Source organism: Otolemur garnettii, unplaced genomic scaffold (genome assembly GCF_000181295.1).
Source record: "Otolemur garnettii isolate 467f Iridium unplaced genomic scaffold, OtoGar3 scaffold00015, whole genome shotgun sequence".
Classification (NCBI taxonomy): Eukaryota; Metazoa; Chordata; class Mammalia; order Primates; family Galagidae; genus Otolemur; species Otolemur garnettii.
In genome coordinates, this window is record NW_003852410.1 from 17,141,814 (window position 1) to 17,164,178 (window position 22,365).

General features: G+C 39.6%; 1 protein-coding gene across 2 annotated transcripts in view; it reads right to left on the reverse strand.

Moving 5' to 3' along the window:
• MITF (melanogenesis associated transcription factor) overlaps positions 1–22,365 on the reverse strand; it is a 95,169-nt gene that overhangs the window by 23,913 nt on the left and 48,891 nt on the right. For both annotated transcript variants that reach the window (XM_003785505.3, XM_023510683.1), the window contains exons 3-5: positions 4,362–4,589; positions 3,164–3,247; positions 1,016–1,111 (exon numbers count right to left, since the gene is read on the reverse strand). In XM_003785505.3, the coding sequence (XP_003785553.1) occupies positions 1,016–1,111; positions 3,164–3,247; positions 4,362–4,589 (408 nt within the window). The remainder of the gene's footprint in view (positions 1–1,015; positions 1,112–3,163; positions 3,248–4,361; positions 4,590–22,365) is intronic.

Below are 22,365 nucleotides of genomic sequence, written 5' to 3' on the forward strand. Positions count from 1 at the left end.
CTCTTTCCTACCAATAGAGGTTAGTTTGGGTTTTTTTTGGGTGGGGTTTGCAGTTTTTGGCTGGGGCTGGGTTTGAACCCTCCACCTTTGGTATATGGGGCCGGTACCCTACTCCTTTGGGCCACAGGTGCCGCCCAAGTAGATGTTAGTCTTTAAAATACTAGTTGTTAGAGAGCAATGGTAGTCTCCTTTCTTTCAGAGAAAAAAGAAAAGGAGCAGAGTGCACATTCAAAGACCTACCAGGAAGGCCTGACTCTGAAACATCCAAGCTATGTAATCTTGTGTGGGACTATCTGACCTAGGTACAATCTAAAACCAAGGAGGATGGTAGCATCCCAACTTGACTTACAGAATTATTGCAAGGACTAAATAAGATCTACAGTCAGATTTTGGTAAAACAAATTACATAGGACAAAAAATGTAAGAAGCAAAACAAATAAACAAATAATACAAGCAAGACTCCAAATTATAGAAAAAAATAAGGACATACAAGAGTAAATAGGACTACTGGTTTATGGAGTAAATTTTGCTCTTGAAGAAAAGAAACCCCAAAGGGCTTACATCACCTGTGAATATTTAAAAACTAACAAACAAACAAACAAACCTCCCCCCCGCCAAAAAACCCCTCCCTTCTTTAAAAACTACATTAGGTTTTTCAGGCTATCTAGAATACCACTGTGAATCCACACAGTACACTCCACAGTGGTCCCCTTGGCTGCAGTGTACTAAGTTTGGATGTGAGATGGAAGGGGAATTGAAGACCTAATGTCCTACTGAAAGTGTTCACGGACTCCAGGGAACATTAAAGCTTTATCACAGGGTTATTGATAAACTCTTTAAAAGTTCTTAATTTCTAATGTCAAAGTCACTTATGTGTAATTTGGAGCTAATTCTCCATTTTATCATTAATAAATTGCTTAATGAACATGCTACAGAGATAAATGAAAAGTCTAAGAAAAGGAGAGAAAACAGTAGAAATAGCTCAGGATTTTCCTTAAGAAAAAAAGATCAATACCGTATTTGCCATTTGCAAGGCAGGATCCATCAAGCCCAGGATTTCTTCATTATAACTTGATTCTAGGCTAATGATGTCATCAATTACATCATCCATCTGTAGGAAAAAGAGCAATAGAAGAGAGACAGAAATAAACAAAAACTATGCAATACAACCCAAAAAGAGATCCATGGTCTTTTCTTACCCAAAATAAGCATACTCTTTAGTTAGAGTCTAACAAGCATCTATCCATTCCCCGCTAATGTTAAATATTACTGAAGACCATACACTACTGATGAGTGTTGAGATGGTCATAAGAATGATACTCGAAGCCAACATTAAATGAGCGATTACTAGATACCAAACACTGGGTTCTGGCATTTTCCTAGGCTAAGTTATTATCCTGACAACAACCCTACCAGGGAAGATGCTATATCGTTTTAGTGATTAGTGGTTTTCCAGGTGAAATAAATGAAAAGCAGCTTGACCAAAGTCACACATTGAAGAATGGAGCAACAATTTAACCCATGCTCTCAATAACTATGCAGACTGCCTTCCCTAACAGGAAAGATGAAACTTCATCTTGAATGATGGCTGACACTTTCTTTTTCCCTAAAGACCATGCCTCATACCCTTCCCTCATCCTGCTTGCAGAAGGTTTCACAGGCACGTGTGGACAGTGGAGCACAGGCCACTGCCTAGCCCTGCACTGATTTTTCAGGGACTTGTAAAATAAGTTTCTCCTTGTACAGCTGCCAGTGTGCGCAGTACTCCCTGAAGACTGCACCAGGACGAGGTTATCATTACAGTCATGGAGCTGACATTCCCACTAGATCAATTTTATTCCTGAAGTACCAAAACATCAGTTACGATAATAAACAACGGTGATTACATGTGCATTGCAGCAGTTGCAAAGACAAGTCTGTGAAAACATTTCTTTGTAAACACGTTATATATTTGAGCTAGATGGTGGAGGTGCTGAATAGAGCTTGCTAGGTACGTGATGACATCTCAGGACACACAGAGATTCCCCTCTGTGTCTTCCTGACAGTTCCATTAAAGAGCATGGGGCTGAATCCTGGTTCTCTACCCCTTTAGATTAAGGGCAAGGCCTCTAATTATTAAGAGCTTCAGTTTGCCAATTTAAGAAATGGAGGGGTTAATAATATTTATTGCCTTATTGGATTTTTGTGAGATTTCAGTACAAACCATATAAAGTGGTCACAGTGCCAGGAATACAATAATAAATACTCAAAAAGTGAGTCTCATTAAGTGATCTCCGAGAAGAATAACTGGCGGCCAGGTAGAAACCGCTGCTAGCACACCGTCAGTTCCCATTTCCAGGGACACCACTGCTATTCATCTTGTTTGTCTTTAAGAGTTTCTAACCAAGTTAGTCAATAAGCAGTTAGGCCAAGGGACTGACAAAGACCCCTTCTTTGTAATGTTTAATTTTATTTTGAGGAAAGTAAAATGACTGAGCTTGAAGTGATAGAATTTTAAAATAATTTCTTTCTCTTCAGAAAAAGTAGTGCAATTTGATAGGAAATACAGAACACCAAAAACAAAAAAAAAGTCTTCCATTGGTTATTAATCTCTAGTATGTCTATATACACACATAAATATATAAATGGAGATAGCACAATTTATGTGTCCATTAAATAGGATGTTATAAAAGAATCTTTAATTACTTGGGAAAATATCCATTAAATATTACTAAATTAATAAACATAGTTTCAAAATGTATGTTCTACGATATTCCATTTATAAAACCATATGTGGATCACATATACACTTCTTGGTTTTACTAATATTCGATGACAATTGTTACCCTACAAATTTGCATAATATGCACTGATGATGGCATATACATACACCAATGACATGTAATATTTTATATCTTATTTAATACAATTTAGGAATTTTAAGCACTTTTTGGTGATTTAAAGCAACTGAGGAGAAAAGCACACTTTAATTTCCTTAGTCATTATTTAATCATGAGATACTATGAAAAAAAATCGCCCTGTTCATAGTTTTCCCCATTTAAAATAAATAAATAAATAAATGGGGGTTGAAAAAGCCTTTGAGTCATCAGGCAGGTGTGATTATCCACAAATATAGATTCTTGTTACAAAGTGTGACATCCTCGGCTGCCGAGCTGTTCAGTACCTGCATACACGACGCTCGCGAATGTGCGTTCATCCCCGGGCACTCACTCTCTGCCCTGTTTTGCTCTTCGAATTTATAAAATCCCTGCAGAAACAAAAGCAAAAACATCCCATGACTTGGATTTGCAAAATGACTTTTCAATGCCATGTTCACATGAGCCTGACGACACAGCAAGGAGATGAACTAAGCTTTCAAACAAAGTGGGATTGACCAAGAGACGGAAAAATGGAGGAAGAGCTTGTGGCCAACCCTCTCACTAGATGACAAGTCCAGACGGAGGAAGATAACAAAATACCCTCAGTTTGGGCGCAGAGGAAAAGACTTAGTTCCTCCAGAAGTGAGGAAATTAAAATCAATCCAACGTGAGAAAAGTTACCTCTGAACTCGCATTAAAAGTCCATTAAAATGAAGCTCATCATCTCATAATTGGGAAATAACAGGCATTAAATCACAACTCTCCTCTCAAGTATTTTAATTCTCCAATTTTTTTTAATAATCCCCCAAATTTTGATGCAGCAATTAGCTTGAAGGTATGTTTGAATCTTGTCTCCAATCCAGCCTTGACAAAAGCAGATTTAATGGGCAGCGGCAATTTTAACATGGAACAGAATGCAGCCAGAAATTAAACCTCTATCGCTCCTTGGCCTTTTAGCTAAGCTCAAGTGCAAAAATTCAACTTTTGTTTTTGGGTTAAATTCTCATGTGCTATATTATTCAAATGCATCTACGTACACGCTATGCTTTTCTTTTCAACTCACAGAGAAATAAAAATAATATCCCAGACACTCACAACAGCGGCGCTTGGGGGCCGCTGTCCCACACCTTTTCTATCTTCGCCTTCCCTTTTCCACCTCCCCTTCTCCTCTCTGCATTTTCACTGCTCTGTAAAAGGCATGAAAGAGAAGACGCCACTCGGCTAAGGAGGAAGGAAGCAAGTGGCAAGAGAAAGTGTCCCTGCCTTCCCGTTCCAGTTACAGCGAGCCCCGTCTCCGGTCCTATGCTCTAAACCCGACAACCCAGAGACAGGGCCAGGAAGCAGGAACGCCACTGCCACGCTGGGGCACTGGGGGCAAAGGCTGGCAAACGTGGCCATGTGGACAGACAGACTACAGTCCACAGTTAAGTGCAGGAATAATTTCCAACAGACAAATTATTCAGAGTAAGAAAAGGAGAGGAGAGGAGAGGAGACATGAATTACCTCTTTGTCACAGTTGGAGTTAAGCGTAAGCATAGCCATGGGGCTGTTGGGCGCGCTGCTCCCCGGCACTGGAGGCATGACATGATCGCCAGGCTGGTTTGGACATGGTAAGCTCAGGACTTGGTTGGCATGTTTATTTGCTAAAGTGGTAGAAAGGTACTGCTTTACCTGCTGCCTTTGGGCTTGCTGTATGTGGTACTTGGTGGGGTTTTCGAGGTGAGTCTGCACCTGGACATAGCCAAGGAGGGAAAAGAAGATGGCATTGTTATTTTTGAGTTGCAGACAGTTCCCTCTTTTAGGCACAAATATGAACCTGACTAGTCCTCCAAGAGAATAAATTAGTAAGCCCCTGTCACGTACCAGGCACTGTGCTAATGGATTTTGATACTACTGAAGTTGAAAGTCTAACCAACTCGTAGGATTTGGGGTAATACTTTGCCCTATTTTATTGCCCTCCTAACTAATTATACATCCCTTTCAAATCTTGTGTTCTTCTTCTCAAATCTAATAATTAAAAGTTTGAAACTATCTGTAGGGCAAAAATTTCCCCAACACACTTGAAAGGGTTTATTAAGATCAAAACAACCATCCAGAAGGAGTTTTAACTCAGTTCATTTCACTTTCATGGGCAAACAGAATAATTTTCTGCTTTTTATTTTTTTAACAAAAAAACTCTTTAAGAACCAACTGTAAAATGGTTGTAGAAAATAAACACAAACATTCCAACAATTAAATCAAGTGGTTGTAGATTAATTCCTCCCACTTTCCCTTAGATGTTATTATTCAACATTTTAGTTAGGAAAGAATTCAGGGTAAAAAAGCAATTTCCCATCCAGCAGTTTCTTTCAAATGCATAACATTTAGATGTATGCGTTTTTAAAGGCATAACTATCAGTAATCCACCAGGATTGTTTTTCTCCTTTCCTGTAAACGTTAATACGGAGTTAGAAACACTTGTATTCCCAAAACTATGATATTCAATTTTAAGACACTTTTCCCCAACCTTATGAATAAGAGCTGATGAAGAGATTACAGCCACACACTAGGGAAAAAAAATGTCCTTCTAAGATTTATTTTGTTCAAAACTATATTGAATTACTACTTCAGTCACCAAACAATAATAAGCAGCATTAAAAGAGTAGATTTGTACTTATTGAGAACACTGTGCCTATTACAGTAACGCAAAAAAAGGTAGATTAATCTATTTATTGCATTATATTTCAGAGGCTGAATACGAATAACAATCAAGCTCACCTGATAGTGATTATATTCTAGCATTTCCAGCATAACAACGTTGTAGGTGGCCCCAATCCAACGAGAAACGGTAGACTATTCCTCCCTCTACTTTCTGTATTTCCAGTTCGAAGACTAACTGGCATAGAGAAGCCACTATAAACGAGGTATCCCGAGACACCGCCGGAAACTTTATCACAGCAGCCCTGCTTATAATAACCTAAGCTAATTAGTTATGCATGTAAAAAAAAAAAAAGACTGTTCACACAAGGGGCTTTTTTTTTTTTTTTTAAAGACCTACAAGTTTGGTCTTAAATATTGATACCAATTTTCCCCCCTGGCTTGACGTCACGCTTTTTTTCATAAATATAAAAGAACCTTTTAAAGTGATGAGCTACCAAAGTCAAACTCACTGTCAGATCAAGGCCAATTCACTATTCATCTTTAGTTCCAGTAGTATTAATAGACAATGGTATTTCTCTTTCAGGAATAGGTTAATAGCGGGATGCCCCCTTTGCAGGAGACATCGCCTAAAAGCTACTATTACACTAGACTTTTCTAATGGCCAAATAACTGCCCTTCCAACGGCAGGATGACCATCTTTCAGTATGGCAGAGGTTCTGTGCTGAATTTTCAAGTCAAAAGCCTCTTCTTGCATTCTGGTCTCAACAGGCGCCTCCTCGCTCTTAGCAAAGCGGATGTGCAACTTGCCTACTGACCTCACATCATGGAGGGGGGACTATTCTCAATAGAATGTGAAACACACACTAACACAAAGAAATAAATGCGTATTTATGTGGAAAGGAAAAAGTAAACGTCTGTCTCCAACTTAACTCTTGAATGAGGAAGCATGAACATTTTTACTGAAAACAGGTATTTACTGAAAATTTTACAATTCTTGAATCTACAAAACAAGTCATCACAACTGATAGATGTATTAACTCATTTATTTCCTGTTACTATGTGCTAAGTGCTATATAGAAAGCACAAAACATACATTGTGAACACACAGAAAACAGATGGAATATCAGCTTTGTGAAACTTCCAGTCTGAGGAGAGGCAAAAGGAAAAAAAGAGCCAGACTAACATATATCTAAAAATTATGATGAACACTTAATACTCACTGCTGAAAAGAGACGATATTTTAAGCATAAAACTGTGAAATGCAATAATTTTATCCACATGCCCAAGATAGTGAAGTCCTTTAGGTTGGCAGTCTTATATTCTTTCAAATGACTGATATAACATGCACAAGGTGGTTCACAGAGGCATTTTCAGTTTCATAAAGGGTCCAGACATGATAATGATGGGGACAAGAGACATTACTAAAATAAACATAAAATGAGGCCAGTGAGTGTGATGTGCTTATTTCACTATTACACTTAAAAAAGAAAGAGCTGCACATTTAAAAATAAATGTTAATTCACTGGCACATCCTTATTCTTTAATGAATCAGGATATGATGCTTTCGTAAGGAAAGAAGCAACCTGCTCTCAATTTGGTGTTGTCAATGAGGTCTTTACTACAGCTGGGACTGGGTAAGCACAGTGGGATGTATTTTGTTCTTTTCCTGCCAGTGTCTTTTTAGTTTTTAAGTAAGTTAGACACTGATGGCCTAGAAAGACCATGCAGTAGACAGAACATCTCCAACTGTTTCTAACCCAAACACTTCAAACAGGTAACATAAATGAGGGACATGAGCTGTGAGGTGAGGTGATAAGGAGTGGTGGGGTCTGTGGCAGGCTAGAGGATATATGTCTCACCTAAAGCGAGCAGGGAGTCTAAGCTTCAGCTACTATGGCCACTTGGGAACACCAGTTCAGTCTAGCTAGATCTCCCAATTTTTCAAGGGTAGTTGGCAATCTGAAATTTTTTAGTGAAATCCTCTTAAGTTTAAAAAGTGGACACCCCCTTGCTTTGCTTTTCAGATAGTAAAAGACTAAGCCTACAAACCACTAGAACATGATCTCTGTTTTACACTGTCTATGAGAATAGTCTTCATATTTATATTCCCTGGAGGATGGCCTAGGTTTTGAGGAGAAGTTCCTCCTCTGAGAAGCTGATGTAAAAATCCAGGTGTTCCTGGCACTTCTTTGAGGAACAACCTGCTTGACAGCACAGTTGGCAGAGTAGTTAAGAACTTGAAACCCAGGTTCAAATTCTGGCTTTGCAGCTTACTGCACATGTAACCTTCTGCAAGTCATTAATTCTCCAGGCCATCGTCCTCATGTATTCGGTGGAAATGACAATAGTGCCTTTCTTACTGGGGTGTTTTCAGCATCAAATGAGATTCCATCTCAAACGGTCTTAGCAAAATATCTACAACAGCCGTCCTTGCACTTTTTGTCTTTGACCCTTTTGCACTCTTCAAATTCCTTGTGTTTATATGGATCCATTAATATTTATCATGTTAGGCATTAAAATTGAGAAATCTAGAAAACATCAGATTACATACATAGCGTTTGTCTCAGTGGATGTCAGAATGATGACATCTTACCATGTCACATAGCCTTTGAAAAACTCTACTATATACTTGTAAGATGAGGGTAACAAAGAAAAATAACATCTTAGTATTATTTTGAAATAGTTTTGAGGTGGCAGAACCCCTGTAAGGGTGTTGAAGACCACCAGGGCTCTCTGACCAAACTTTGAGAACTGCTAACCTACAACATTGGTTAGTACTCTAGCATCATAACCACCCCAGTGAGGTCACTTCCCTCTGTGGACAGGAGGCATGGTACATGGCCTCTGCAGGTCCCTCCTCCTTCACTCAAAGATGCTGTAGAAAGATACTCACCCTATCTGAACTCCTTCAAAGCATCGTGATGAGGCTCTATGGTTCTTTGAACATTGTGAAAGTTATATGAATATAATATTCTGTTGTCAACTATCCCGACTCAAAGCTTTTTAGTTAGCAACTTCATTTTCATCAATTTTAAATTAGCAGATCAAACAAGCATGGAAATGAGAACATATATTAAAGGGGCCAGAAACATCTTCATGGCTTCCTGATAATCTCTGCAAGTAACTTCAAATCAACAACCCACATTCAGGAATTCAGATAGCAAATGTTGGGTATTCTGAGCAGTTGAAGCATAGACCACAGAATAAAGCTGGGACATGTACTCTAATCACAGTTTAGGATTTGATGGAAGTGTCTTGGATTGTGTATGAAAACACCACACTGTACCCCCAAAGTGCATCAATGTACACAGTTACCATTCAATAAAAAAAAAAAAAGGATTTATTGATATAATTTTTATTTCATATAAATTACATTAGATATCTGAATTAAAGTGCAAAAATCCAAAGGCTTTGGGATTCTTTTTCAATGCTGCTCCTATCTTTTTGCCTTTTTTCCCTTCCTTCATTCAGATGTTGGCCTGATAGCAGGGGAATTGGAACGGATCATCACCTGTCACACTTTAGTATCACCACTTCCTGGGTAACACTGACAGCTTCATTCTAAAGAGATACTGGGGGACGTCAGATGTCAATGTAAGATGGCGGCTATAGATACTACCATCCTGGCTGAGTAAAGAATTCACTGGGGGAAAAATCCCCATCAGGACGTCCACTCTTCTTCTAGTCCCTCGACTATCTGTAAAAAATAATCTGATTGATGTTCTTAAACAAATGGACAAAGTGTTCAGATTTCTCATCTTATGTTTAGGGAGAGAATTTGTTCTTTTGCTCAGTAAGTTTAAAATATTAAAGGGATTATCATTTAATCAACTGCTATCCACCAGTGCCAGCAGATCCACTGTTCTTTTCATACTGTTTCTTAAGTGGCAATTTACAGAGAAGGTCAAACATGTAATTACAACCTCTGAAAAAAATGGTAAAATAGAAAAAGCCAGACCAGGTGTGACGGCTCACACTTACAATCCTAGCACCTTTGGAAGGGGTGGGCAGTTGATTCCTTGAGCTCAGGAGTTTGATACCAGCCTATGCAAGAGTGATAACTGTCTCTACCAAAAGTAGAAATTAGCCAGGTGCAGTGGTGTGTGCCCATAGTCCTAGCTACTCAGGAGGCTGAGGCAAGAGCACAGGAGTTAGAGATTGCTATGAGCTAGGATGCATGGCACTCTAGCTAGGGCAATAGAAAGAAACGTCGTCTCAAAAAAAAAAGAAAGAAAGAAAGAAAGAAAAAGAAAAAGGCAGCTTTCTTAAATGACTTGGGCAAAGCCTCCTCCAAGGTCACATCTGATAAATGTCAAGGATCTTTTCCATCCCACCATGATAATGTAATACAATGTGTGTATTTGCAGAAGACAATACAAGTCTAAGACAGACACTATAAAAACAATCGGTACAAAGGGGTGCCTAACTACAATAACAACAATAACAAGGAAATGAGCCCTGACTTCAGAGAGAATAATCCAAGTCAGATGCAAACAAAAAGCAAAACTAAAGACTTAAATAAGGGAAGATGAAGACTGATGAGCCCCAGGCCTGCCTCTCTCACAGCTCTGTCTGCCCACCAGCCTAGCTTGCTATGCTGCCTGTTTTTCTATGGCCTATAAACAAAGAATGGATTTTACTTTTTTAAATAGTTTCAGAAAATAATCAAAAGAAAAATGGTGTTTCATGACACCTGAAAGTGGGATGATATTCCAATGTCATTGGCAATAAGTGTGATCAGAACACAGCCACACCATTGGTTCACAGCCACGCCCTTCGTTCACCTACCACGTCCATGGCTCTCTCGCTATCATGGCAGAGTTGAGCAGTGGTAACAAAGGCTACATGGCCCTCAAAGCCTAAAATATCTACTCTCAGGCTTTTTATAGAAAACAAATGCTGACCCCCACACTCTAGGGAAGTTTCACTGAAGTAGAAGGGAGGTTTCCCATTAATTAAAAGTTTCAGAAAGGTTTGGATGAAAGAACGAGGTGGATTTTTCCATTAACAAAAATATGTATATGCATATATAATTTTATGGCTGTTTTTCCAAATATTGTCTTAACCAGACCAGTATCCAGATATGCTTAATTATCCCCATTTTAAAGATAAAGAAACTGAAACTCTGAGGAGAGAGGTAAGAGCCTTGCCAGAGTTGGAAAGCACAGCCAGGCCTCAGGTCAGTGATTCTGTCCATAATGATGGACCACAGAAACACCCTTTACTGCTGACCAGTTCTGATCTATGGCTTTAACCAGTAAAGAGGGAAAGATCAAACTGTAAAGTCAGTGGTGGACTCACACACTTCACATCTACACACATAAACAGATTTACATTTACATCCCATTATTTTTTGGTCTGTATACTTGTACACCCCTGCCTGTATTATTATTTTGTAGGCTTCTGAATTCAGAGAAATGAGTTGTAATATGTTCAAAAAGAAATGGTAACAAATCTAGTTTTCTGAAATTTTGATGTTGGAAAGGAATTCACTAGACCAGCCCTATCAAAAAATCCTACCACAGCTTTTATTTTTAGCTAATGGCCCATGAAATAATGTGATTATGATCTGTAAGATGGGCATGCTTTGGTTTTAGGAAAAACAGTCCTTAATAGCCTTAAGGACTAAGAAAATTCCTAATATATACATTTTTTTCTCTCTCAGACTCAAAGATCATGGAAATACAAAGAACACTAGTTTTTATCTCAGCCAAATAGAAGTATAAGAGATTTAGGAATGGTAGCCATCTGCCTGCAACACCACTTTCAGAATCAAATATCTATGGGGGGAAAAAGTAGCAAGACCCAAAAACTTAACCCCTTGCTCACTCTTAGAGAAAGCCACTTCTCTTAGGCCACTTCTCTCAGCTTCCTATAAGTCATTATGCATGGCTATATTATGTTAAGCAGCAAGATTTTATAAAATATAATAAGCAGAATTAGCATTCATTCTCTCCAATTTGTCTCTATATACCAGACACCATGCATTTTCTATTCCCTCCCAGCCTAGGTCAACTAAAAGTTAAGAGTGAAGTCACTTGGATAACTACATAAAATATTCTTTCAACTCTCTACCCCTAGTTTTGTTTTGCTTTTAAATTATTTGATGACAACTTGTGACTACATACAGAAACAACTAATGGAGAGATTTGATTTTGATAGTTTTAACTTCCTGTTTTGAGTTGTTGCATCTGAGTACAGTCTTGCCATAGGTAGAAAATTGAAAACATGACTGGGTGCAAATCTTCTTGCATATACAAATTACTTGGGGAGCTTGTTCAATGCAGAGTGTGGTTCTATTAGGTCCAGGCTAGAGCCCAAGATCCTGAATTTCTACCAAGTTCCCATGGAGTGCTGACCCAGCTGATCCAGGAAATATCCCAAGTAGCAAGGCTTTAATACTTTTCCCCTGAACATCAGCTATCATCAGGAGTTATATGTTCACCATTCATTCAACAAATATTACTTGAACATCAACTAGATGCCAGGCATCTGTGCTAATTTTATACAGATTGTTCAGGAAGAGCCTCACAGAGAATGTGACATCCAAGCACAGACCTAAAGTTGGTGAGATGAGCCAGGGAGATTGGCAGAACAGCATGGCAGCCAAGCGCAAAAGCCCTCAGGTGTGAACAAGACTTGTATGTTTGAGGAACAGCAAGGAGGCTCTTAATACACGTTCTTTACTTGGCTTCCAATTCACCACATTTGCCTGGTTTTCCTCTCACCTCCTTCATTTCCTCTCACTCTCCTTAGCTAGTTTCCTCTTCTCTGGCTCTTAAATGTCAGAGTGCCTCAGGGCTCAGAGCTTAATTTTATCTATGGGCACTCACAGCCCTGGTGATCTAACCCCAGCTCATAGATGTCAATACCCCAAGTCCACACTTTTCTGATTTCCAGACCCAGCTCCACCTGCTTATGCAAAAGCACTGTTTGCAGGTATCTCAAACTTAGCCTGCTCATCATCCCTCCAAATCAGTCCCTCTTGTGGTCATTTCCATCTTAATACTGAGCAACTTAATTTTTTTCTATTAGGTTAGAACATAGGAAACTGACATTTTTATAGGTCAAAAATGGTCTTCATGTAAGCCATGCTAGTTGCTCATTCCAAAAACTTTGGTCACCTCTGACTCCTTTCCTTCCTTCATACGCCACATCTAATCCATCAAGAACTTTTGGTTCTGTTTTCAAAATAAATCTAGAATTTGACTAACTGTTCACCCTGTACTATTACCATGTGACCCAAGCCATCATCTCTTCTCACTTAGATGACTGAAATTCTCCTGACTCTTCTACCTTTTCCACACAATGACTTCAGAGATCTTTATAATATTGCCAAATCATGTTGCTTCTTCACAAACACAAAAAAACACCTCTGGCTCGGCGCCTGTGGCTCAACCGGCTAAGGCGCCAGCCACGTACACCTAAGGTGGCGGGTTCGAATCCCCAGCCCGGACCCGCCAAACAACAATGACGGCTGCAACCAAAAAATGGCCGGGCGTTGTGGCGGGCGCCTGTGGTCCCAGCTACTCGGGAGGCGGAGGCAGGAGACTCGCTTGAGCCCAGGAGTTGGAGGTTGCTGTGAGCTGTAATGCCATGGCACTCTACCCAGGGGGACGGCTTGAGGCTCTGTCTCAAAAAAAAAAAACCAAAAACAAAAAAAAACACCTCTATAATGGCCCCTACTTATCTCTGAGAACAAAGAAATTACCAACAAGTCCATACACATGCACCAGTGCTAGTCACAGTGCTTGCTAGAAATGCGTATTCTGGGGCCCCACCTCAGAGCTAATAAATCAGAATCTCTGGCTGCAGTGCCCAGAATCCCCACTGGTGGATTGGGTCTCAAGGTGAATTCTTATGCACACCAAGGTTTGGGAACTCCTGCCCACTGTGGCCACTTCCCTACCCTACCCCACCCCAGGATCATTAACTCTTTGACCCTGTCTCTCATAACTATCCTAAGGACTTACTCAAACCCACCCCCTGCCAGCACTCCTGGTACAATATGGCTGGCATGTATAGAAAGGGGGAGAATGGCTAAGGCGCCAGCCACATACACCAGAGTTGGCAGGTTCGACTCCAGCCTGGGCCTGTCAAACAACAATGAAAACTACAACCAAAAATAGCCGAGCAGGCACCTGTAGTCCCAGCTACTTGGGAGGTTGAGGCAAGGGGATCACTTAAGCCAAGAGTTGGAGGTTGCTGTGCACTGTGAGGCCATGGGCAATAGCTTGAGGGTCTGTCTCAAAAAAAGAAAAAGAAAAGAAAAAGGAAAGGGGGAGAAAAGTAGCTAAGAATAAGGGACCGGATGTGTAGGCGCTTACAGGACTTGTAGGCTAGGATTGTACAGCCCCTGGAAATGTCCTGAGGAAATGGAGATGTGACAGTCCTCCTAAGTCAGAAAGCTCTGAAGGAGCTAAATCTTCATCCGCACCAGGTGGCTGGTTCACAGCCCACCACCCTGCTCCAGGATACAAAGCTCCCTATCCTATCAGGGTCTGCCCAAAGATTGCCAGTTCTTATAGGTCTCATCTAGGAGTGCTAGAAGGCAGTAGGGCCAAGAGCCTGCAGATCAGTCACAGTTTAAAGGAAAGGAGCCCAACCTGGTAGCCCATGGCCAGTCCACAGGTATGGCTTACTGGCTACACAATATTTAATTAGCATTCTAAAATTTGTCACCTACAATTAAAAATGAGGAGTTTTCACACCACAGTTTGGATTTCTCTTTTCTGGTTGATAAACCAGAAGATCTAGCAACACAAACTACACTCAGATGGGCAGCAACTGAACAGCGCTGTTCTCCAAAAGCAGCAGTTCTTCTAGAAGAGTCTGAGCACATTACTCTTCATTCTCCCACATTCCTACCACCCTTCATTCTGACACGGACGACTGGCCTTCTCCACTCATTATCATGTCTGATTCCTCGAGACATTGACATTTGCATGACTTTTGCCTTACGCTTTCACACTCCATATCCCTGGAGCGGGTTCTGGATCTGATGGAAAAGTGGGAGCATTGCAATATTAAAAAAGCCACATTAAATGAACAATCTCATAAGAGAAAATAAACTAGTAGAACTATAACATATAAGATAAACAAGTACAAACTGAAAGGTATATATATGCCCATCCAGTACTGATAACCTTTTTAAGAGCTTTTCTAAGAAAGTTATCAGATTTGGGGCAAAGTTTAGGTATAAGGATGTCATCCCAGCATTATCTCTAACAGGTGGGCAGACTGTGCTCCAGGGCATGCTACCTGTTTTTGTCAGTAAAGTTTTATTAAAACACAGCTACTCCCATTTATTTATGTATAATTCGATTGCTTTCAAGCTATAATAGCATAAGACCTTATGGCCCAAAAAGCATAAAATATTTACTATCTGGTCCTTTGTAGAAAAAAAAAATTATTACTAATTTCCAATAATAAAAAATTAGAAACAAATATCCAATAATAAGACAAGGATTAAATTAATTATGAGCTAGCCATATAGTTCAGACTTTTCAACCTTGGGAGGATGGACACTAGAGCCTAATACTTCCTTGTTGTGAGGGATGGTCTAGCAGCATCACTGCCCTCTCCCATTAGATGCCATAGCGCAAGACTCCCCATTCCAGCTGCGATAACCAAAAAAGTCTCCAGACATTGCTAAATGCCTCCTTGGGGACAAAATTGCCCCTGGTTGAAAGCCACATATAGATGGATACTGTGTAATTGTCAAAACTTTAATTTTATTTAGTAATATTTAATGAGAAGGACAGCTCACAATGAAAGTGAGCACATAAAACAAGTTAGAAATACTATATACATTGATGACCTAAACTGATGTCAAAGTGTTTATACATATGCATAGGCCAAAAAAAGACTAAAGATAAATCACTCAGAAAAGTTCTGAGACAATGACGATCCCTAAATAATGAAATTACCAGTGATTGGGCAGGGCATGGTGGCTCATGCCTATAATCCTAGCACTCTGGGATACCAAAGCAGTTAGATTGCTTGAGCTTAGGAGTTCGAGACCAGCCTGAGCAAGAGAGAGACCCCATCTCTACTAAAAACAGAAAAAGTGAGGCAAGAAGATTGCTTAAGCCCAGGAGTTTGAGTTTTCTGTGAGCTATGATGCCACAGCACTCTATCCAGGGTGACAGAGTGAGACTCCCCCCCCCCCCGCAAAAAAGAAAAGAAAATACTAGTGATTGTTATTTTATCTGTTCTTCTCTGTAGTTTCTATAATGTATATGGCACTAACGTTGTAATTTCAAAAACCTATATATTCCACAAAAATGGAAGCCTATACATCAAGATAAAATCATATTCAGCAAAATTTCTTTATTAAAAATTTTGTAAACAACAAATAAACCCATAAAGTGGTTATAAATGGTAAAAATTTCCCTTGTTTCCATTTTTTCTTGAAATATTTGATCAGATTAAAAAGATCCTGTTATTTATGAAATTTTTAGTCTGACATTCAAGCCTGGACACTTTGCGTTTGCATAGTACTTGACACTTTTTTTATGGTTTTGGAAAGGGCCGTGATTACGTAGTTCAATAGTGCCCTTATAATAGCCCATTGTAAGGACCATCCAGATTCCCCCATTCTCATGGGAGCTGCGAGTGTAGCATTCCACATGCTAGCACTTTTCCACGTGCCCCAGTTTAGCACTGCTTCAGAATCGCAGACGTCTTTTTGTTCTGGAGTTCCCCCCTCCAATGCCCCCATTGTTCGCAGTTTATCGGGTATTAGAGATGATTACGGTGCAGGCAGAATAACTCCCTCTCATAAGGACTGCCACTCTTAAGAACTGGCAGTGGTCAAGTTTGTCAGAGATGAAAACATTGCCTTGGGCTTAAGCAAAAGGTCAGTCAGAAGCCCCCAGTCAGAGATGAGAGCTAAATGCTGCCGGTTTGAAGGTCAAGTCCCTAAGAGCTGAAAATTGGCCAAAAGCAGCCGCCTCATAATAACAGACTTCAGGGGCTCCATCATGAGACTGCAGGGTCCTCCTGGGTTTTGAGGAACTGCCTTGTCTTGGACAATTCCAATGACTTCCTTTATAGATTATGTGATGATGAATCCAGATGGGAACTAACTCTGCCCATCACAGCCATAGCACTTTCCAACTCTGCCAGGAGCTGTGCTCAGCACCCCTTTGCATACAGGCTTACTGGAATGACCCCCATTTAACAACCCATTCATTCATTCAACCACTGTGTATCAGACACTTGTCTAAGTGTGAGCATCTTGGCCACTCAGGAAAAGCCCCTGATCCCATGACCCACATTTTTAATTTAGGGAAGCAGAGACAAATGCAAAGTAAATAAACCAACAAAGCAATAAGAATCTCATGCAGTGACAAGTACAATGCAGAAAATAAAACAAAACAAAGCCATTGGGAGAGAAGAAAGCTAATCTGTGCAGGCAATATTTGGGCCAGAACCTGAACATTCCCGAAGAGCTCAGATCCTCAGCTCGGACGCAGCTGGGCATGGCAGAGAATGGCTCAACAACCACAAAGCCCCAGGGCTGACGCAGTGACGTGGGCAGCTAGCACCCTGACAGAGGCAGTTGGGGCCAGATGCTGGGGGACTTTGCAGGTTCCTGAAAGGAACTAGATTTTTCTTCTCTGCTACTTGTACAGAAGTCATTGAGGGGTTTTAATAGAGAAATGAACATTTTTAAAACACCACGCGGGGGTAGATGTGAATGGTTGGTAAGAACAGACACAAGAGGAGCAAGTAGGGATGTTCCCCAGCCACACGCATGAGAGATCACAGTACCTTAGATGAAAATGGTAAGACAGCTGCATCAGACGTAGATGGTGCCAGGTTTTAACCCTGGCTGCTTCTTGGCTTGCATCAACTCTAATTTAAAAATAGTGTGTATGCTAAAGGCCTTTCTTTTTTAAAAATTTCAGATTAATGTGAGGGCACTTAATCTATCAACCTATCACAAGCATAAAATATCTGCTTTTAAGCATCCTATTCTGGACTTATGGCTGCATTTTCTTCTAAAGGAGCTGACTTTATATGCAGAAATTAATCATGGATTCAATATGATCCCTGTGATACTTCCATGGTATAGGTTAGGTTAAAATGTTTGCATTTGTTAGGGAGAGTCCCTCTCGTAGTTGTGTCCCACACCCAAGAAGTGTGTCCTACACACTTACCTGGTGCCCATTAAGTGGGAGCACACCCATCCCCTTCCCTCTTCCCGTCTGCCTCCGTCTTCCTTACCCCTCCCCTAAACTTGAATTGAATTGAGTTTTTCCCTTATGTGGGCATGAACTAGTAGATTTACTGGTTTCATATTAGTATTGAGTACATTGGATACTTGCTTTTCTATTCTTGTGATACTTTACTAAGAAGAATGTGTTTCAGCTCCATCCAGGTTAATACAAAAGATGTAAAGTCACCATCTTTTTATGGCTGAATAGTATTCCATGGTACACGTATATCACATTAAAGGACTTTCTGAAACAGTTCCCTGAAATGCCTCACAGCACCATGAAGACATTATTACAAATGATGCACATGGCTATAAGATACTCCACATCTACCTGCTTGGGACACGCACAACTAAGAATGTGGTCCACTGTCAGAGTGAAATGGAGAGAGGCAGTTTAGAATCGTTAAAAGTCTGGCTGGAATTTTAGACAGATCTGCAATTCCAATTCTGCTTTAAAGGCTTTGAACCTCAGTTTTCTATTTGTAAGACGGGCTCTAAAATGCCAAATACCTAATAGTTGCAGGAGATGTTGATAAATCTTAAGTGATGAAATACATTAAAAGTTCTTGGCATATTGTAAATGCTCAATAAATTGTGTTCTCTATTATGGTTAGTTTTGCAATTTTTGCTCTCACATCCAAGTAGATCAGCATTAAATCTGTTAAATCATATAGCTCATCCATCTCAGAAAACCATAAAGTCACCTTGAAAAAGAAAAGAGGAAAAAGGGGAGGGGAGCACATACTCAGCATCTTCCAAGCATCCTTTTACCTTTTCTCTTTAGTGAAGTCAAATATCACAGATGGACGGTGAGGGTAAGAATAAAAGGGAAGAAACAAGCGGGTCAGAGCATGGGACACCTGCAGACAGGAGGTTGCACAGAAGGCTTTCCTGAAATCTTTCTTCTCTCCCACTTCAATTGAGTTACTTCAGTCACTGATTGTTAAACTGGGGTTTAGAGAAACCATATATCCCTGAAAATTGTATACCAACTTTTGACTATTTATTCTTCTGAGGGCAGGTTTAATCTACTACAAGACTTCCAAGATGAAATTACATCTAGGATTTACAAGTAGAGGGAGGTGTACACAAAACACAAGGAACCTTGAGTTGAAAACGGGTATTGAGTACATGAAAGGGTCATTATAGTTCTCTCTGCTTTTGTGTAAGTTTGAGACAATGTATACATATTTGCACAAAGCATGCATATTTATGTCTTCAATATTTTATTTTTATATATTTCTATCTTCCTTCTCCATAAAAGAAAAGATCCATTATAGCATGTTTTCTAGGCAAGCGCTTAATCTATCAACCTATCACAAGCAGAAAATATCTGCTTTTAAGCTTCCGATTCTGGACTTGTGGCTGCATTTTCTTGTAATGGAGCTGACTTTATGTTGCATGAATTGACTGTGGATTCAATATGATCCCTGTGATACTTCTGTGGTATTATTGGCATGAAGACTTCTCAGAGAAACACTGTGTGTGTCAACAAGCAAAGTAAGTTGGATCTGCCTGTGGAGTGGATTTGTTCTCACTGATTGAATCAGGAGTGCACATCTTAGCCACAAATGAAACTTTTTTTTTTTTTAATTTACACACAGGGCACAGAACTAAATTCATATGGACCTTTCCAGATCAAGCAAGGTGTCAAAATCAGAACTACCTTTTTTAAATAAAATGGCCAGTGATCTACAGGTATATCATATAAAAATGCAATGAACTAAAACTTAAGCTTTAGTTCACTACAAAAAAAATAATTTGCAAAAAATGACTCATCATACTCTACAAACAAATTCTCAGAGGGATTTAAAATGTTTTCCAAATCTACAAAAATCCATAAAGGTACAAGATCAATATGTGTGGCTTGTATTTGCGTGATAAAAATAACAGATAAAACGTATACAGAGGAAGAAAGAAGAATATGTTTTTGGAGGACAGATGTTGGCATTTTGGAAGAGATGGGGAAATGGGAAAATATTAAGACTCCTCATAATTAATAAAAAGAAATAAGTGAAAATGAAGCAATAATTGGGTGCTTGTTATGGTACAGGTAGTTTTTCTAAACGTTTTCAAGGTATTTGCTCATTTAATCTTCACTGCCAACTATGAGAGAGGGATAATAACATTTATTATCCTCACTTTGAGGATAGAAATGGAGGCTCACTCTTAATCACTTTACCAAACATTGTATGTCATTTATAGAATTGATATATATATATATATATATTTTTTTTTTTTTTTTTGAGACAGAGCCTCAAGCTGTCCCCCCGGGTAGAGTGCCATGGCATTACAGCTCACAGCAATCTCCAACTCCTGGGCTCAAGTGAGTCTCCTGCCTCAGCCTCCCAAGTAGCTGGGACTACAGACGCCCACCACAATGCCCGGCTATTTTTTGGTTGCAGCCATCATTGTGTTTGGCAGGTCCGGGCTGGATTCGAACCCGCCACCTTAGATATATATGGCTGGCGCCTTAGCCGGTTGAGCTACAGACAACAAGCCTAGAATTCATATTTTCAACATAATATTTCTGGCTTTGAAGCTGAACAGAAAGCGTGTGTTATAATTATTCCTCCAGAGTATTTCCTTTTGTGCTTCATTAAAAATAAGCCTTCTCCTTAAAATAGGATCCTACCTGAGTAGACCCGGATGTTAAACCAAACCTCAACCGATTTGTGAGTGAACGGAAGCAGCCCCACACGTCAACAAAGATGGGGCTTGACAGCGGAGCGAGTCAAAATGAACATTTGTTCTGGGAAAACTGCCTTAGGACTTGTGATAATTTAAGGGTTTATTTTTTTCTTTCTTTCTTTTCTTATAGAGGAGTTGGGGCAGGGGGGTCAGTGGGCAGGCAAACAGAAATCTTCCAGACTCAATAGGAATTTTTGTTAACCAAAAGCATCTCAGTATCATGGGATTTGTAAAGGAAAGGTTAAAATACTGTATGATATAGTAATGTCTTTTACAAGAAAGAAAATAGGCTACTGTATCACTAAAATGCCAATTGCCCTACATATATACAATTGTAAACCAGTTATTCACAAAATTAAGGAAGAAGAGACATGAAGCCTGCATTGTGGTTGCCGAATTTGAGTGTTCTCTTCTCTGCCTTTTGATACTGAAATATGGAATGATGTGGTTATATCTTTACTACTTAATATGCTTAAAAAGTTAACCTTCAATATAAAAGATAAAGAAAAGGGGGAAGAGATCTTGAAATAATAGAAATGATTAAGGAAAAGCATGTAATAAAAGGCTTAATGTGATATTTTTGGTTCATTCACCCTTACATGAGTATTTAATTAACAAGCCATATAATTTTCCATATTCAAAATAGTTACTGGAGGGTATAAGAATGAGCTGTAACAATTCTCACTCAGAGTCTCTGTTCATAGAAAATAAAATTAGAGGGAAAAAGTATTTTCTGTTAAGCATCTCTTGAAAGTTTTGAGATACATAAGAATCAAGAAGCATAAAATCTGCACAGACAGAAATAAACGAAGCTCTCCCAACAACACCAATAAGCCAAGCAAGTGGAAGCCTGTGTGGGTGAATCAGAAAGGAGAATGTCAACTGTGTTTCTTAGAAGTGAAATAATAACCACAACACAGCCGGTCTCAAAACTTTCGTAGTGACCCACACACAGAAGGTATAATGCTTAGGCAGTTTATACCCATAAATCTACTCGATGTTCACAATAAACTTAAGCACTACCACTAGTTTCATTTCACAGATGAGAAAACCAAAGGCAGAGGGTTAAATCACTAGCCTGATGTCACCTGCCCGCTCTCACATGGCCAGAGATCTGAACCCTGGTTTATGAGACTTCAAACCAACCACAACGTGCAGGATTCACCACAGCTTCACTTCTCACGAGTGCAGCTGCCATGAGCATCACGGCAATTCTGCTTATTTTTAAAATTGTTGCCACGTAAAGGAATGCACCAGAGAAAAACTACAGAGGAAGTTATTAAACTCCTCTTACCACTTTCAAGACAAGGGACAAACAAACATTTTATGACTTTTCTTATTAAAAAACCAATGTGTATGGTTGGAGAAAACTGTAGAGAAAAAAGATGAGTGAAAGGAGGGAAAAAGATGTAACAATCCCATGGGGAGAGAGAAATCCTGACAATATTATGGTATTTACCTCTCTATTGATCAAATCAGGACTGGAGCAAAAGGTGTCTTATTCAGCAACAAAAAAGCCATGCCAAGGCTCCGTGTTTTCTAAGGAGGAATTATACATATGCCTAAAAACAAAGAACATCCCACCAAGCTGCCCACTAAGTCCTGCAGGATTATATCCCATTTACCCCGAGAGTACAGTTTAGATTTGGATTATTATTTTACTACTCTTGACCCTTTAATAATAGGTTGCAGGATTCCAGGGAATCTCTTTGCTGGATCTCAAGAGAGTACAGGTGGGATTGTCAACAGAAGGAGAATGTAAGAAATGTTATATAAGGAAAAACTTAATGTTGAAAACTGCTATGCTTTTTCCCAACTATTCCAATCTTGCTATACTAGAGCCTCTCTGGGATCTACTCAGGAATGCGACACTCTCACCTAACAGCCCAATCCCAGCCCAGAGTGACTTACAGGGCCCAACAACGGCAAAAAAAAAAAAAAAAAAAAAAA